A 19625-nucleotide genomic window follows, 5' to 3' on the forward strand; every position below is an offset into this window, starting at 1 on the left:
CCTCAGTAGCAATGTCTTTATGCACTAGTCATTTTGAAGATATTGGTTCATTGAATTATGCAGATATTCCCAATGCTGACACATTTTGTTATACAACATAAAAAAAAATCACATCCATTGATATCACTTAAGAGGAGAACCTTGAAGAATTGGAAAGCTTTCAAGCTAATGATGGCAGATACACATTTTCCAAAACTCCATTATTTCCTTGAAAGTTTAAATTTTACTGGCAATAAATATTGCCAGTTTTTTTCCTTGAATTTTTAGGATCACATTACTCATTTTTAAGAAAATTTTTATCAGATATCCACATGTGAATAACCAAAGTTTTTCTGACAGGTGTTCTTTTAAATAAAAATGGGGTTACATTTAAAAAGTGGCTAGTTTAGCTTGCAACTAAAATAACTGCACAAGTTCTTTCCCTAGAGACAACCAATTTGCTATGCAGAAGTGCTTTATGCACTTCTTATTTTGTCACACAGGATATTGAAAAGATGGAAACTCAAAGGTTAAGATTTAACAAAATTTAAATTTTTACTGCTTCTTCAAGGACTCTCTTAAATACTGGCATTTTTTTTCCACTATGAGTATATGACAGTGAAGAAGAGTGTTTACTGTTTGGTGTCACTCCTTGATTTATACTAAGGAGCCAGCACAGTTTTACCTCCAGTGCTTTTGCACCGTGAAAAAGGTAATAAAGTCTTAGTATGATTACAAAAATAGTTTTGACCCCTGGACTTCCAAAAGGGTCCTGAACACCCCCAGGGTCTTAAGATCATATTTGATAATTGCTGCTTTATCTTATTAAGGAATTAATCAAACGACTGTTACATAAAAATAGGCAGCTAACTCTTCTCCTTTCCCTTCAGTTGATCTGCAATAATATGTCAAAGAGTGGCTAAAATTCATACTTCCAACCAAGAGTACCTGGAGAGTTTTAAGTATCTACAGGCATTCCATAGATGCTGAAGTTGGGAGTGAGGATAATCCCTGGCAACCTCAATAATGCAGGGGACAATTAGAATACAGTTTAGTTTATTCTAGAGGCAGTATTAAGAATTAAATGGACATCTTACTAGTTGTATGAGAGAGGCCATGCCACTTAAATTTTTGGAGTTTGTGAGAATCAACTGAGATAATGTGAAAACATTAAAAATTGTGATGGTCTAGACATATATAAGTTATAACCCAATTACTTCAAAAGGGAAACAAGAAAGGGATGAAGAGACGGGGAGAAAAGGCTGAGAGACTTTAACTTCCATATCTCTTCTCCTAAATTAAAATAATTAAAAAGTCTTTGCTTTTTCCTAGGTTTGCCCCAACTTCTATTAAACAGAATGATCTTTAATTCTTAGTCTTTTCAAATTAAGTGTCAATTTCCCTCATCTGCTGAAGAGTCCAAAAAGCAATTTTATTTTATTATTTGAAAAACCAAAATCTATACATTGGATTACTATTTGGGGGAGGGTGGAGTAGGATACAAATAGAAATATGCAAACAAAAAATGTTGATCATTCTAACTAAAAGCATTAATATCCTTACCTTGCATTTACAGGCAATAATTAAATAGGACAGAAAAGTGAAGACTAATGAAATTACTCAGTATGTATTGAAATACATTGCCACAACACATAAAGAACTAAGGTATACTGGGAAAGGGGAAAATAAATAGGCTTGTCTTGTTCTTCCTTATATTTATAGTTGTACTTTATGGTTTACAAAGTATTTTAACACACATTACCTCTCTCAAGCTATGCTTACAGTAACCTGTAAGGCAAGTAGGAATTATCTAAATTTTACAGAGAAAACTAGGCTTCAAGGAAGTTAACTAACCTGCCCAAAATTAAAGGACCTGTCAAAGACCTTACTATGAGGACATCCTGTGGCTTCCAGTATCACTACATTACCAGTTATATTTTAGCAATTTAATTATTTGATGGTTGGGAGGTGGGAGAAGCAGCAGAATCCCTTTTACAAATAAAATCTTATATTGAACCTTAACTACGAAATATATAAGTATACAAAACAATAATTTTTATAAGTTTTAGTGATAAAATACGTTTCTAATAATGAGTTGGTGTTCTCACAAGTAAAAATTTAGCATTAGTAGTTATGTATAGTTAGAAATTTTTTAAAAACAGCCAGTGCCCTCATAATCAATGACAATCTTTCTCATCAATGTCATATTAACAAAAAAGTTTAAATATATATATGTGTATATATATATGTGTGTGTATATATATATATATACATATATATACACACACATATATATGTATTTTTTAATTCAAGGCCTGCACAAGAATTATCTTGTAACAAAAAATAATTTTTTAAATAATGTTAAAATTTGGTAAAACATATTTTTGGGTAGCTATAATTTTAAATGTACTTAAAAATTTAATCCAACTCAAGCATTTTTGAACACTAAAGCATTTAGGGCTACATAAAAAGCAGTTTGAAAACCACTGCATAATGATTTGCTCTTATAAATTCACTGCTTAATATCTGCTTAACTCATTTAAGATAAAAATGAAGTAAAAACCTTTTAACAATCAAAATTATGTACATAAGAAACCTGATTAACCAAGGCAGAATAGCCACTAATCCATAGTCAAAGCAATTCCATGCTATTGGTTGAACCATATAAAATTGTTACTAACTGACAATTTTGACGATAAAAAATGAGATTCATATGGTTCAATCTAATATTTCCCATTTTATTTTCGCAGTCTCTTCATTTATAAAACCATCAAAAAGTTGTCAAAATAAGTGATTATATAAGCAAAGTGGAAAACTGCAATAACCAACAAACATCTATCACTGGAACTAACCAAACACATGAAGAATTTTAAATATTAAATCCTTTAACTTATAGCGCAGAGCTTTAGTCACTTCAGTAGCACTAACTGCTTAATACTCAAGGTACATTGTAATATGACACCTTTTATTTATTGGAAAATGAGTGGACTGTTACCTACCTTTTTTAATGCAGTTTGGCACTCCACTTTAAAATTTATCTAGTTGTCCCTGGAATTTATTCATGTAAAATGTATTACACTTCAAAATTCATTATCTTTCCCAAAGTAAATAGAAGCATTTTCTTTTATTTCAAACTTTATTGAATTATTTCATTGATAAGAGATGAAGTTAGGCTTAGTAGGAGTTTTAGACTTGAGGACAGTTTGTTTGTTACCCTCTATGGCTTACCTTTCCATTCTTTTTACTGACCTATGATTACCAAATTAGGTATATTAATTATTTTAGGTATATTCATATTAGGTATGTTCAATAAAATATTTTGAATATTTTATTCCATATTATATTCTTTATTATGGAGGACACAATCAAAATTGTAAAGGAACTTCTAAGAATAAATATGATTCTCATACAATATACAACTCAGTTTTCAGATACGGGGTTAAACCAAATAATTTCATGTGAAGGTGAATCCAGTTCCTTTTGAAGATGCCCCAAATTCAACACACTGCAACAAATTAAGCCACTTACAGAAAAAGGCATCATGCCACATATAAAGGTGACTCTTCCCCTGTCATTAATGAGGATTATAACAGCAAAGAGTAATTCACACTGGGTATGCATGAATTTTATTCTTCCATTATGAACTACACTGAACAAAAATTCAAAATTCTGTGACTCACTTGGTTATTACTGAACACTTTATTAATTGGAAAACACAAGATAAATTCAGAAAATCACACAGAGTTGTTGATGAATTTTACTTAGAGTATAATGTTCAGTTAAAAAGAAAACCATCTCTTTATTAGAAATAAACTCTCACATTCTATTTTTAAATGCTGAAAATTTAAAACACTAAACACTTGATATTTTTTAAGAGCACTTAAGAATAGTACTTTTAAAAAAGCTAGAAATATTGCCAAGTCATGTCCTAACTGGCTCAAACAGTCCCATTTCCATCTAAAGTCAATGCATGCTACTGCATGAATCAATATTAAATACCCCTTGGAGTTACTAAAAATTGTAACATTGGCAGAGGTGTGCATAGCAATTATAAAATATGAAAACAGTGAATCCCCATTTTCTATATATCTCTCTCTTTTAATAATGGCTAGAGATGAGGATGCTCTCTCTAGATAAATAGAAATAATTTCTTAAAAGTTAAGGTAAAGATATAAAGAATGATAGCAAAGTGTGATGAATCCATAGCCATGGTTCTCTCAAAAAAATAATAAAGTAGATTTTGAAGCCTAATATCACCTCCAAACATTTTATTAGCCTACCAAATTGCCAGAGCCTTTAAAAAAATGAAAATCAATATAGCTCTCCCCTCCCCATTCAGTTAAAACAAAACACAAAAAAACCAACTAGCTGTTATTTTAACCAGGCTTGAGTTTAATCAAACGTGTCTCAAACAACACTTTTTTCATGATAAAGACATAACTTGAAACTTTTAAAGTTAGGAAATAATAATAACCATTTTTTAAAAAGCTTAGTTCAGATGACATCTGGCCCTGAAGTGAAAGCGTTAACATTCAACTAAGCTGATCTGCACTTCTGATCCATTGCATTTCTCACAAGCTGCCCTACAATGAGCTGAACAAGTATCAACTGTAATTTGATCCCAGAGTTTATGGGGAAAAAAATAACTGCACATACTCAACATGCACATTTAATAAAAATCTGTTTCAAGAAAAACATACGCAATAAACACAATTTAAGGCATATTTAATTGTTCGATTAACTTCAAATCTGCAATCCCTTTGCTTTCTTCATGCTCTCAAGTAAAACAGAAAAAAAAAAAAAAAAGAAAGAAAGCAGCAGCCCTACTGCAGGGAAAAGAGGCTTGAAAAACAACTTTGATTGGCACTTGGCCTGACCCACAGAGGAAGAAAAACAGTTTTAGGACAAAGAGCGCAAATATTTGAGCTTGCTTACTTACATGCTTTCTTTCTTTTTTTAATACGTATATAAAGAACAACCCCAACGGAACTGTAGTTAGGGAAATTGACTAAAAACGGTGCCGTATTCACCTTAGTCCCTATGCATTTGCACAGCTCAGCAATTTTAATTCATTTGTATTGGACAAACAGAAACACCTCAACTAATGTTTCCACTTAACGAAATGTAAAAATAGAGTTTGGATAAGAATAAACGATTAAAATATTATCCAGTGGCCGCTATACGAGTCTGATTAAAAGCTTTCCTCGGTCTAAAGCGACATCTTCTCACCCCCTCCCCCTCCTTTAACGGAGCGATTAAGCCAAGTGAGCTAAACAATACTGGAGTAAACTTTTATCAGTCACTCTAGGAAGCAATAAGCTGATTGTGCGTCTGATTTTTCTGGACCTACACCGGGGAGAAGAGGGGGTTGCTAGGGAGGGATAACTCACTTCCATCTCAGTCTCCTCCCCCAACCCCAGCCCGAGGAACTGTAAGGTCGAATAGCATTTCCCATGGGCATAAAGTTCAAGCTGTTTTACCAGTTCCTTTCATGACTGAGTTATAGACACAAGAGGACTATCAAAAGAATGTAAAAAGGGGGTGTTAGGGGAGAGAGCAAGGAAGGCAGAAAGAAGAAACAAGCGAGTAAACAAAAACAACACCCGCAGGAGTTAGCCACAGCGAAGGAGCCAGGTTCCTCAAGACCAGACCTGGCCGTTCTGATTTCACATCGACCTCCATCAACAGCACTGGGAGAAGGATCGAACAGGTCCCTCGCTTCCTCAGCCCGAGGACCAGGCCGGGGTTTCAAGGGAAGAAGATGAGCCGAAAAACAAAACACAAGCACCATTCCCCCCGATCCCCCAAAATCTCCAACCCCTCGGGACTAGCGTCGGTCCTGGCAGAGATAAAAAGCAGCAGCAGTCTAAACCTTCCACCCTCAACCCACGCCCCCTTTTTCGGTCTCGGCGTAGGGAAGGCGCCCCGGGGTCCCTTCGAGCCTCGCCCCAAGAATGCGCCCCAGGGCCGAGCAGCTTGAGCGCCGACCCGCAGGAAGCGCCCCTCGCCAGCCGGACCCCAGGCCGAGCCCGTACCTTCCGCAACACTTTCCGGCAGTTGGTACAGAGCAGGTAGTTGGCGGCGGCCGACGGGCTGCTGCCGCCCCGATTCATCGTGGCTGCGGGCACCGAGGGCGGGCGGCGGGCCGGGGCCGGGCTGTCACTGCGGCCGCCCGCGCCGCTGCGGAGCCGGACCGTCCCTGCGCCGCCGGCTGCGCTTCAGCCTCCTCCCGGCGGGATGTCAGGATAGGAGGCGACGGTCCGAGAGCAAGCGACGCTGTCCGAGGCGACCACCGCGGCGGCTGCCGAAGCGACGGCGGAGACGGTGGCGGCTGCTCCTCACCGGCCCGTTGTTCCACCCGCCCCCATTCTCCAGACCCCCGCCCCCGCCAGGCTAGGACGAGCAGCCGCCACCGCTGCCTCCGCCGCCGCCGCCGCCGCAGCGCCTCAGTGCGGCCCCGCCCCCGCCTCTCCACCACCTTCACCACCTTCACGCTCCGGGACCGCCCCCTCCCGCCAATCGGACAGCTCCGGCCACGCCCCCGGGTCGCTAGCTCGCCGCCAATGAGTAACTAGAGCTCGGCTGGGAGCCGCGTCGGCCAATCAGAGAGGCCGAGTATGCCTTGAATCTCCGGGCAAGTTAAGTTTATCTCCGAGGCTCATAACTGAAGGGAGATGGCGGGTTAGTTAGTTAGTAGGGTGGGAGGGAATACAGTTTGTGCAGCTCCGCCAATAGAAGGAAGCGGTCGTGTCATATACAAATCTTCCCGGGAAGCCCAGCCCCTCCGCTAAGGCAAGCCACGCCCCCTTCTCTAGGTCCCTGCAGAACTGGTGAGGGAGTGCAATAAATAGCTGGGAGCTGGAGCTCGCTAGTGGTTCTAAGATTGGGCTGAATATTTCCTGATTTCTTGTGAAAGGTTGGGGAGGTGGCAGCGGGTGGGGTGAGGAGCTAAAACGTTCTGACCCTCACGGCAGTGGTCAGGTTTTCTCTGCCCAGTTCTTAGCTTAGCTGTAAAGAAGACCGCAGTCACGTAACACTTTGCATCCAGGAGGTCTTTAAGAACTTTGCATCATTTATCGTGAAACTCTTTTTGCAAAAGACCAGTTACCTAAGGCTTGGGTGGAGAGTAGAGGATAAATGTTTGAGGTACATTTACACCATTAATGGAGTTAGTGGGGAAAAGACATAAAATCTCTGGTTTCGCGGTTTGCTCTCCATGTGAAACCCGTTTTCGCAGTCCTCTCAGTAATGAAAGTTCCTTTATTTGTCCAGCACTAAGGGACCAAAGAGACAGGTTTGCTTTCTCACCCAAAAATCCTTTCTGAGGCAGCTCGTCAGACGCACGCAGAACACACAACCGTGCTTTGGGGGAAGGTTTAGAGAACATAACTGCCTTTTAAAACTGTTGGGCTGGACCGGCCTCTTCCAAAGCTAAAAAATGGTGAGTCAGGATTTTTTGTTCACGCTCTGGGAAGAGAAGGCAGATCTAATTGGGAAAAGCTCTGGCTGGCAGGACGTGAGGGGGACAAGGCCAGAGGGGGAGCCAGGTCTCCCAAAGGGCCCAGCAACGCGCGTGCGGGTAGAGTGCAGGTTCCCGGCGCCAGACGCCGCTGAACCTGCTCCCTAGTGAGAACAAAGGCAGGCGCCGAGCGAGAACCTGATTGGTGCCGGGTCCTCACCGGTGTCCTCGGGGCCCCGGAGATAACTTGATTCACCCACTGACGCAGAGCTCTGTGCTTACTGGAGCCCCAGCTCCCCGCCCGGCCTTGGCTGTGACCACACTGGGCTGTGCGTTATGACATCACCTGTTTTCGCTCTTTAGAACACGATCAGTATTCTCGGCTTCTCGTTTTTAAAAGGTCTCTGGTGTACGGAGATTTATGAAGGCCTGCATTTCGCAGAATGAATCCGTGGAGATGATTTAAAAGGACGGTTACACTGCTTTGCCCATCTTTCTTTTCTTTTTAATTTGAAAAACTACCCTGGTTTCCTTTGGGATTCAGTGTGGTGGTGTGATGCAAAATCAGAAAGGTACACTGGGAGGAGCTAGCAAGTTTAGCATATCAAAGCTCTTTGACCAAATTGTTTGGTTAAAACTGCCAATCTCATTTTTCAACTGCTGCCTCTTCTCTGTCCTTTTTAGAGACCAAAAGGCATAAACCAAGTCTACACAAGGAACAAAGGAAATGGAAATCTGCCAGTGTCGGGTTTAAATAGATTAAAATAGACTGGAAAACCCCCAAAGGGTCTAAGTTATGTGGTTGGGTAAATGTGTTGATCGACTGAAGTAGCGATAGGTCAAGGTCGCTTAATGCTGTGTGGACATATATAGCCTCGAATACTAGCAATGGTGTGGGGAAGGTGCTTAACATTCAGTTAGGAGAAACTGCAAAACTGTAACAGCAAAAAGAAAGTTCAGCAAAGGGAGAGATTCCCATATGCTTTTCAATGTAAGGAACCAAGAAATTCAGGAAGAAAGTTAGCAAGACACAGCTTTCCTAGAACTGAAACACATATGTGTCTCCATTTCGTGGTAAATTTCTTGGGCTATATTCCTTGCTGGTTCTGTCTTGTAAAGCAGATTTTATGTGACTTCATTTTAAAGAAAAGAAGAAGTTGAGGAATGAAGTGAATTTTTGTGCAGAGATTGAATTTTCTCAAATAGCATTTTAACCTCAAATTATTTTCTATTATATTCTTTTTATAACCTTTCCTTTTACTTAATAGCTAAAATTCTTTAGCAATGAGGCCCTAAGAAAGGCCCTAAAAGTTTTCAATAACTAAATTTCCCACAAAGAATCGCCAAGAGAATCTACCCTACGCAATTATACCCTCTAACAAAGATTGCTCAAGGGAGATTCTAGAGGAATATTTTCACTGATACGTGATCAAATACATGTATGGAACCTAATGATGGCTCTCTCCACCAAGCTCCTCCAAGTTTTGTAATGTTGTCTATAATGTCATTTATTTGGCAGTTAACCATGTATTATTGCATTGAGACATTTCTTATATTGAACAGTTACATATGTTTTTATGATCCACCCCTTATGTCTTCAATCCAGTAACTCGGTCTCAATACACAGCAACCACTCTTTCTTCGGGCTCTTACACCCTCACTTCTATCATACTTTTTCTTTACTCTCAAGGTAATTTTAGAGTCTGGACCCTTCTGTGGTCTTCCATTCCTCACCTGGCCAGCCTGGATATCATCAAGAGAATGGGACTCAGAGAATAAGTGACTTGCAAATCATAGATCACACTTCTTGAACAAACTCAAAATGAGCCTAGAGGCTTTGCTAGAAATAAATAATAAAGATTTATTCAAAGGTCTTAGGGTTTGCAAACTGGAAACACAACCAGGCAATACCCAGAGTTTTCCAAAGAAGAAAGAAAAGCTGAGGGTTCTTATAACCTCCTTACATTCCTGAGAAGAATCAATCCTGCAATCTTAGCCTCTGGATTGGTGCAAGATGGCAGTGCTCTAGATGACCAGTGTTCTGGATGATCAGTGTTTTAGATACTGGGTGTCACGTGATCTGGATACATGAACATTTTATTCCTTAGACCTGCAGAAGATAATTAGAGGATTACCTGGAGGTTTGATGTATATCCAGGCATTGATGCAGGGCTGGAAAGTTCAAAAAAGTTTAAATTCCCAGGCTAGTTAGAATAGAATTGTTTCTTCATACCTCAACCTACTTGATTTTACTAATTTACCACTTTACTACAGCGACTCCATTTTATTTCTTCACTCTATTCCTCATTTCCCCTTTTTGATCAGGATTTTTCTCTCAGAAAATATCATAGATCAAACAAAATAGTTTAAAGTCCCTTGATGTCAAAGTGGCAATGCCTTCCTTATGTCCATCATGTACCCTAGAGAGGGGAAGTGGATTAGAGACAGGCTTACTATATATGAATTTTTAGTCAGTTCAAGTTTTGTGACAATTTTTAGGCTAAAACATTAGGAAAAGACCAATTAAAACATTATTGTCATATATCAGTTTTAGAAACCAGTGTCTGTCTTGAGAATAGGTCAGTTCAATTAAATGGTTGTCTCTCATCTCAAGAGTTGATATTCAGGTGGCTTCCAAAGTTAGGCCTGTGGTTCAAGCAATCAGGTGTTTAATAAGAGGCATCTCTATGGGAACAACAACAACAACAATAACAACAAAACCACACAATGCTTAATGATCGAATCAGACTTAATTTCAGTTTCTGTGTTCTGAAGGCAGCCAGTTGAGATTTCTAGATGTCTGGCTTGAAGCATCTTCAAATGGAGTGAAGTAGGCAAATGGAGAGAATCTGACAGATTCTCCTGGTTTACAATCCCTGGTGATTTTTCTGCAACAGTCACATATATTGTCCATATGTGAGCTTTTGTGGTTTCTCCGAAATTTATATCAAGTTGTCCCAGTTTAGCTTGCATAGCTTTGGGAAAAGGGCAGATTCAGTTCTCAATGGTTACAAGTCAGACGGGTAAGAGAAAAATTGGAAACATTAGTTTGGAGCATCAGCCAGATATTGGGGGAAACTAGAATAATTCAGGATCCAGTCTAGTTCATAGGTAGGAGCAAAACCTAAAGAGATAATGGACAGCCCTAGACTGTAATATCCACAAAGGTATATTACTGAATCATAATTTTTCTCTCTAAAATTACCCTCATTTTTACCAAAGATAGCCAAATGAAGACTAATTTGTTTGCAAAGTAGGTCTAGTTTCAATAAACTTAGCCTGTTATTTACATAGGAGCAGCAAAAATAGTAATTAACCTTATGGCTCTATTAAATTTGCTTTGCTGGAATTTTTCATAAGGGATCTTCAGATTGAATTTTAAAAGGCCTCTTGAGGCCAGAAAAGCCAAGGCAAGGATTTGCCATCACACTTACCCTGTAATACCTATAGATTTAGGTGAGTTCCTCTCTTCTTGAGGTCCCCAAAATATCTTGAGGCTCCTGCACCTGCCAGGAAGTGACAGGTGCTCACCTGGTAAGGATGCTGGGAACCTGTAAGCAAGGTACCAGGCTGATATTTCCAAGTATCATATTGGCTTCCATAGGACAATTTTAGTTCCTTAAAGCTGTCTGGTCATATCTGAGTCTATGTGTGTCTTTTTTCAAATTTGACATTCCGGTCAAAGCCTTGGTAATGTAACCAGTTTCCAATTATGTCTTATTACAAGAACAGATTCTTATTGAATTTATGCAAATAAAAATATTGTCATAAAAATAACAATACTGATTTCTGGATTCTGGAAATATTAAATAAGGAGAAAAAATAAATATTTCAATTCTGCTCACAAAGGTGAAATTTACCAAATTGCTCTAAGTCATAGGTACCTGAAGAGAAAAGCTTTCCTTGTATGTGGAAAACAGAAGATTAAAGAACCAGTAATATTTCAAACAAAAAGTCATAAAAATTATAATCATTTGTATGAGTTCATTCAGTCCCCTGTTAATTCTTTTTGATCTTGATTTTTTTTGTTGTTAATAGTTTTGTGAATCCAATTTTTACATTACTTCTCTTGACTTTGCCTGATGATTGAGGGTGATAGGGTCAGTGGTAATTCCAAGAAGTTTCTGCAAGGTTTTCCATCAAGGCTTGTAGAACTTGTTTAGTGAAGTGGATCCCACAAACATTAGAAATTGTGAAAGGTATATCCCAAGGGGGAAACACATTTTCAAACAGTTTCTTTGCTATTGAGGGCATCAGCCTTGCAGCAGAGGAAGGCTTCAAACTATCTGAAAAACATACATACAACAACAAGAATATATTGATGACCCATACTGAGTCATCAAGTAGAATGAAGTCCAACTGAAATGCAACTATGGCAGATGAAGGAAAGCAAAAACCAAAAATGGGGTACGCCAGAGAGCGGTGAAAAACCAGTTGTCTTGGGTTTTCCCACAGCTCTGACTATTCATTTAATTTGCAGCTATTTTCCACCATTATAGTTTCTCTAATTTAGGAGCAGACTGTTGCCATGTTACAAGGGCATCAAGATTGCAAAAGACCGGCACTGAGGGGTCATTTTTGCAGAAGCAGAATGGACTTCATCCACATGTACCACAATCTTTATAGATTTTGTTGCTGCTGCCTTTGCACGAAAGTCAGCTAGGATATATCCTTGTTACTCAGGTTGGGTTTTTTTAGTGTGAGCCTCACTTTTAATGATAGACAACATCTAATGTTAGGATATACCAGACTTCCAGGAATTTCACACAATTTCTGGAACACTTATACACTATATAGACAAAACATAAAGAAGGCTTAACTTTTGGATACGTGACTAAATAGGATCACAGATTGTTATGAAATAATGCTTAATTATCTACTTGAGCAAAGTAACAATAAAAGGTTTCAAAGACAAATAATGTCTTAGCTCTTACCATTGAGAAGATTCAGTTTTCTTAAGTAATCAAAGACCTGACTAAAACAACATAAAACACAGAAAAAAATTTTGATAAAACACAGAATCTTTGCTTTCTCAGCAGAAAACTTTTCACAATATCTTATTAGGAGCAGACCAATAATTCAAGAAAACTTTATCCTTTTAGCAGACGAAAGACTATTGTCTTAGTATACTATTGATATTGAAGCTTATTTTCAAAAACACTTCTAACAAATTCATTCAATCTTATCCAACTTAATCACACATTAAATTTCTTTCCCAACATTTCAAAACTTTTTTACAACTTTTCTTGCCCTTCTGAGATTGTCTCTTCTTATTCAGAAATAATCATTTTTTTTTTTTTTTTTTAAACAGGACTGTATTGGGGAACAGTGTGTACTTCCGGGACTTTTCCAAGTCAAGTTGTTGTCCTTTCAATCTTAGTTGTGGAAGCCACAGCTCAGCTCCAGGTCCAGTTGCCGTTGTTAGTTGCAGGGGGTGCAGCCCACCATCCATTGCGGGAGTCGAGGAGTCCAGCTGGCAACTTTGTGGTTGAGAGTCCGCACTCCAACCAACTGAGCCATCCAGGAGCTCAGTGGCAGCTCATTGACCTCACTCTAGTTGCCAGGGTGCAGCACACTGGCCCATGTGGGAATTGAACGTGCAGCCCCGCTGCCCAGAGCTCGCGCTCTAACCAGCTGAGCCACCCGTCCGCCTCAATAATCAATTTATTTTAGAACAAACCATTTTCTTTTAATTTCCTCAGAAATACATTGTATACTTTATACCTCCTTTTACTGAAAACACATTATTTTCCTCTATATTAATTAGAAGTCTCAACCCTTAGGAAGCTTAATTTCTAATGACAACTGAAAAGTAAGCAATTAGCTTACTTTAGATTGGCAATTCTTTAGAATGGCAAATGTATCAATACATTTCATAACCTCTAGAAACAAAGGTTTTATTTTTTTTCACTGGCAAATATATTTCTTAATTTTTAGAAACATGCTTCCTCAACAAAACACAAAACATTTTCATGAACAGATTCAAATCTATCTTTTTGCTTCTCTGTAGTAGGTCAATAGTAGATAGACTTATTTAACATAACAATGTTTCAGTATTTTATCTTATTTGGAAATGATCTTGATATTCAATGAATTTGACTTATTTAACTTGGCAAAACTCTAAAGTTTTAAGTTACCAAAAGATTTTGGGAAACTCTTTATAAGTACATATTCCACATAATGATTGCTAAAAAGTTTTACCTAATTTTTTTTAAATCATTCTTAACATCTATTTAGTTTATTTGCTATTCATAATTATGTTTAGATTATTCATGAAAACTCCACGAGATACCAGGCAATAATAGTAATAGACTAATTATTATCCCAAGCTATTTTTTCTGCTGACAAATTTTGTAACAGAGATAACATGAATTTTTTTTGTAATCCCAGGTAAAGTAAAAGTATTATACTTAATTCTGATAACCCCAAGACATGCTTATTTAACCAAACCAAACCAAACTCAAACCAGCTTTAATATCAAATATTTTCTTAGATCACTTGATCCTGAAAAGCATGTGAGTTAGTTTCTATTATATTTTTGAGAATTTTTATATAAGCACTTAATTCCTTTAAACCAATTTAACAGAGCTGTTTTACAAATTAGCAATACTATCTGAAAGTAGAAAATAACACACGAACACACATGAACATACAGACAGATGCAAACAGGTACCTGATAATTTTGTTTTTAAAATTTCAACCATGAGACAGGCACTATAAGGCGAAATCCCACTAATTTATATCAGGTAAGTTTATTCATTCAGATGATTAAAGATTTTTCTTATTAATATTTTGAAGAAGACAATTAAGATTTGTATTTGTCCTTGGCGAGGAGTCTTGGAGCCAGAGTAATAGTTAGTGCTTTGAAAAACTTTTGTTTCCTTTTTTTTTTCCTTCAGTCTGAGGAATTGAGGGTGGTGAAGGTAGATGAGCTTTGAACTGCTTCTAGAGTTGCATTTCTGGTTTTGCAAACATCAGTTGCTCTCAATTCACCCAAAGAATTGGGTTGTAACTTAACAACCATGTAGTTGTTGTATTTATCTATTCAACTACATCTTCCTAATGTGCTTCTTTCTCTCTGGGTACATAGCTTTATTTTAGCTTAAGGGAGGAGGCTTTTAAAATTATTCCTATTAGGCTTTAAATTTTATCTTCCAATTTTGCTAAATTTCTGATCATAGAGTTATTCAATTCTTTGAAATATCTTTTCAGGTTTCAGGAGGGAGAAACACTAAGAAATTTTAAAGCACCTGCTTAGATGACCAAAGTTTTTTGAAGGGTCCTTTTAGAATTGTTTTTTAAAGTAAATTTGTCTTTTAGAAGCTCTTCGTGTCAATGAAAGAATGCATTCTATTGTCCCCAAGAGGTTTGGAATTTTCTTTTTAAGGGAGGGCCCTGGAGGTGGACTCAAAATAAAGGTTTTCCTGAATGGCCATTACAGTTTTCAATTATTTTGGCTAAGTTGGTCCATTTAATTAAAAAGACACAAGAGAAGAGACCAAAATGTTTGTATATATAACTAGCCATAGTTCCCAAGGAAGGAACTTTTAAAGGGTGAAGATCCCATGCTAAAGATAAATTTCCCCTGAAAGCTGTCATGAGCAGACAATTAGACAAAAGAAATGTTAAGGCTATTTTTGAATCATTATTTTTGAATTTCTTTGAGGCCTCTAAATGCCAGTTGAAAAATGCTTCTCATTCAGCTTGTTTAACATTTCTAAAATTCTCTAATTGTGCACATTTTGGAATTTCAAAAGATCCCCCGAGTGACCATTGTAATTCCAAATTGTCCTTCATATCAGAAGTCCATCTAGACAAATACTTAGCAAAGGGTGGACCATAAATCCAGGGGGCATTCCAGAATGGGTCACCATAACAGAATGAGAAGTAGGGTATCCCATCATGAAAACTAGTATCAGAGGACCCAAGAATAAAAGCTCCAAACCTCAATTGTAGGATGGACGTTTGGAATCCAGAGACTCACCACTGAAATCCTGGAGCCACTGGGGAGACAACAGAGCACAAAGGGCTCAAGCAGTTACCTTGTACCAATCCAAAGGCAGCACTGGAACTGAAGTGGAGCGTTCTTCAGATCTCGTGATGCTGACACCATATCTATCTAACAAACTCAAAAAGAGCCTGGAGGCTTTGCTAGAAATAAAGGATAAAAATTTATTCAAGGATCTTAGGGTTTGCAAACTGGAAACACAACCAGGCAATAATCAGAGTTTTCTGAAGAAGAAAGAAAAGCTGAGGGTTCTTATAGTAAAATGTACATTTTTAAGGAGAATTAGTCCTGCAATCTTAGCTTCTGGATTGCTGCAAGATGGTAATTCTCTAGATGACCAATGGTCTGGATACTGGATGTCAGATAGTCTGGATATATAAACATTCTTTCCTTAGTCATTCCATAGGTAATCAGAGGATTATCTGGAGGTTTGATATATATCCAGGCATTGACCCAGGACTGGAAAATTCAAAAGTTTAAGGCTACTTAAACAAGAATAGAATTGTTTCCTCATACCTCAACTTAGTTGATTTTAGTAATTCAACAGCTTGGCTATAGTGACTCCATTTTATTTCTTTATGCTATTCCTCACACTGTTAAGGGAGATGGAAACAAAAAATCAATTCTTTTTATTTCACACAGAGCAAGGACAAACTTCACCCCTTTAGTTGTCTGGTATGTCGAAAACAAAAAAGAACTTTACAAATGTAGGATATGGGTATAAATATGGGTATAAATTACAACCAATGTTGAGAACTACTTTTTAATTTTTTTATTACAAAGTTACCATAATATTTTATTAAACATTTTACATCATTTTTAGAAATCAGTTTTGCTCATCTTGAAATGTGCTTTTTAAATGTTTTGTTTTTACAAGTAGTCCATTAAATCACATAGACATGCATAAAATCACATTGGGTATACGATAACTTGTTTAACCATTAATCCATTATTGAACATGTAGATTGTTTCCAGTTTTTCATCTTTATAAATAATGCTTTGATAAGTTTTCTCATACATAAGTTTCTGGCAGCATCTCTGATTCCTAGATATGGTATTTCTAACTAAAAGGATATGAGTCTGTTTTAAGGCTCTTGAGGTAATTTGCTAAAATATTTTGTGGAAAGGTTTAGCCAATTTGCACTCATCTCATAGTGAATTAGAGCACAGGGGAGCATTTGAAAGAATAAATCTGATCCGTCATTCTCCTACAGAAGACCTGTCAATAGTCCACTTACCTCTACTCCTAATGCCTTCTGCCCGGTGATTTTCTTCTGTTGAAGAATCTCCTGGTAGAGTCAAGCACTTGTCAAACTGTCCATGGTGCCTCTCTCATACCACTTCTTTATTAGCAAGCTCAGTTTTGAAATGATTGGTTTAAGTTCTAGTTTTCTCATTAGACTGAACCCCTTGAGGGCAGAGATAGTTACATTCGCTTTGTATGCTCAACTCTTAGCTCAACCCACAGAGAACTGTTCTTTAAAAATCTTGGAGAAAATAATGTTTTTGCTCTTACTTTCCTAAATACACCATACATTTTTCTGGGGCCCCTCTTTTGAATCTCTAATAATAGCTACAGGAGCTTCTAAAAGGGCCCCAATATTTGTGAATTGAATGATTCAAAAAAAAAAAAAAAGAAAAGAAAATAGAAAAACTATTGCTGTGGAATGGAGAGATTAGATTTATGTCCTTTTCTATCATCAGTTCCTTCTCTGACATTGAACATAACAATTATTATGGCTGTGGCTTGTTATCTTTCGTTATAAAATAAAAGTTCTTGCCACAAACCCCGGATGTAGTGAGGGTGGGAGGCAAGTTTTTATGATCAGCACTTTCTAAGTTAACCTGTTAATAACATGCTGTGACTTTTGGACTTGAAATTGTTTATTTCTCTAGATATCTGCTTTTTACTAACCTAAGAACTGGGCTCCTTCATAGTTCCTAAATAAGGATTCAATTGAAAAAAATTAATTACTAAAGATATTTTTAAAATTCCATTTGTTAAGTCATTTTCTAACATTTTACTCCCTCGGGCTTCTTTTTATGTCTTCCAGGGCACCCAGAGCATTTGGACTACAGGGAAAGTGCTGCATTATTTACAAATTTGCAAATACTGTAATTTGTTTTCAGAACAAAGGAATTTGCGCTGCACACAATTGTAAATTGATTGCTCCCTTTGAGCTGTTAATTAGATTCCTGCTAGTTTTTTCCTAGGGCCCAAGACCAATACTACTCCAAAGGACAAATTACGTAGGAGGATCTGATACAAAAAGGCTACTGCTCTAACGCCCAGTCCCATCTCACCCCCTCAATCACCCACTTCCACCAAGAAAATTATTCTTACCAAAGATTATTTTTCAAAGAACAAATATTCCACCAAGATCCAAATTTCTGTCAGTCTTTTCTTCTAACTTCCCATTTCAAAGCTCCCTGCATTTAACCCCATATAAAGCAGACTATGAATGAGAGTACTACAGACATGGGGTTTGTTGTTTATTTGGCCTGCACAATGTTAGCCAGCAAAGCACTTTAAAAAATTGAATTTAAAATATTTACAGTTTAGGAGATTGTAGAGCAAAAATCTAGATTTCTAGTTTCTCTTGAAAACTTGTAAGATCTGGTCACATTGGGTTCATTCTGTCACATGGCAACCATCTATTGGAGCCCAGTACCTGCTATGCGGGTTTGGACAAGTACTTTCTAGTTTACCAAGGTCTCTCTCTCTCTGGGGGTTCCATTTTGCCACTTTATTTACATTATCTTCTTGACATTTGTAGGAATTTACCACCTCTATAAACTTTCTCCATTATCTAAATTACTGATCTGCTGATTGTCACTTAACTTGATCGTAGAATATGAATTAAAAATAAACTTGCCATCTCTAGGCTACTGCAAAAGTTGAGGACAGGGGTCAGACATAAGGAATATCATGATGTATGACGAGATACCCTGACACATATATATTTGTGTGTATTTGTGTATATGTACACATGACAGTTGTGTAAGAAGGGACTTGTATGTTATTTATGCTGCTAACCCCACTCCTTATTTTAACTCTGTCCATATCCTCATTCTAATTGTGTCTTTAAGAGAAAGGTACCACAGGGAATGTGGCATTCATGGAAGGACATTAAGGGTGTTTTCCTTGATTGGTATTATCATGTGGAGACTAAGAGCCCTGGCTCTGGAGTCAGACGTTGATTTGAGTGCTGACTTACTAGATAAATGACCTTTGGCAAGTTAATTTTTTTGCACTTCAATTTCCTCATCTGTAAAATGGAGTAATGATGCTGCTTATCTTAAAGGGTGATTGTAAATATTGAATAAGATAGTATACTATAGTTCTCACAAAGTGACTAGAACATTCTAAGTCCTCAAAAAATGTTTGCTGCTAGCTGCCACAATACAAAGGATGTTATGCTCTCCACATGCTGTGTGACCTTGGTCTACTTACTTAACCTTTCTATGTATCAATTTTCATCATATGAAAACTGAGGCTGTTTATAGTAGCTCTTTACAGGTCTAACAATTAAGTTTGCAAACTTGTTGCCATGATGTTGCTAATTTTTTTTATATCAGGAGGATTATTCATTATAAATTTGTACCAACTGGACAGTTAACCAAATTTACTATTTGGAAGTGCTGAAAAGGCTGCATGAAAAAGTTAGATGAAAATGACCTGAACTTTTTGCCAACAATTCATGGCTCTTGCATCACAACAATGCACCAGCTCACACAGCACTGTCTATGAGGGAGTTTTTAGCCAGTAAACAAATCACTGTATTGGAACACCCTCCCTACTCACCTGATCTGGCCCCCAGTGACTTCTTTCTTTACCCGAAAATAAAGGAAATATTGAAAGGAAGACATTTTGATGACATTCAGGACATAAAGCGTAATAGGACGATAGCTCTGAGGGCCATTCCAGAAAAAGAGTTCCAAAATTGCTTTGAAGGGTGGACTAGGTGCTGGCATCAGTGCACTAGGCGGTAGCCTCTCGAGGGGAGTACTTCGAAGGTGATGGTAGTTATATGTAAAGCACTTGAGTTATGTGTAAAGCAGTTTATAATAATGCCGAGCATATAAGAAATGCTATATAAGGGTTTGCTATTATTATTATATACTGTGGTCAGGAGATTTTTTTTTTTTTGCTTCCTTTTTATTTCTCAGTGAAAAGCT

At 37.6% G+C, this 19625-nt stretch overlaps 1 protein-coding gene across 2 annotated transcripts in view; it reads right to left on the reverse strand.

Moving 5' to 3' along the window:
- The window catches only part of SESN3 (sestrin 3), a 64321-nt gene extending 58009 nt beyond the window's left edge, over positions 1-6312 (reverse strand). Inside the window, exon 1 of one of the 2 annotated variants that reach the window (XM_033119424.1) lies at positions 6015-6312. In XM_033119424.1, the coding sequence (XP_032975315.1) occupies positions 6015-6092 (78 nt within the window). In that variant the 5' untranslated portion in view covers positions 6093-6312. The remainder of the gene's footprint in view (positions 1-6014) is intronic. The other variant, XM_033119425.1, reaches the window with a different exon arrangement.
- Positions 6313-19625: the final 13313 nt, after the last annotated feature.

Source organism: Rhinolophus ferrumequinum, chromosome 11, assembly GCF_004115265.2.
Source record: "Rhinolophus ferrumequinum isolate MPI-CBG mRhiFer1 chromosome 11, mRhiFer1_v1.p, whole genome shotgun sequence".
In the NCBI taxonomy this organism is placed as follows: Eukaryota; Metazoa; Chordata; class Mammalia; order Chiroptera; family Rhinolophidae; genus Rhinolophus; species Rhinolophus ferrumequinum.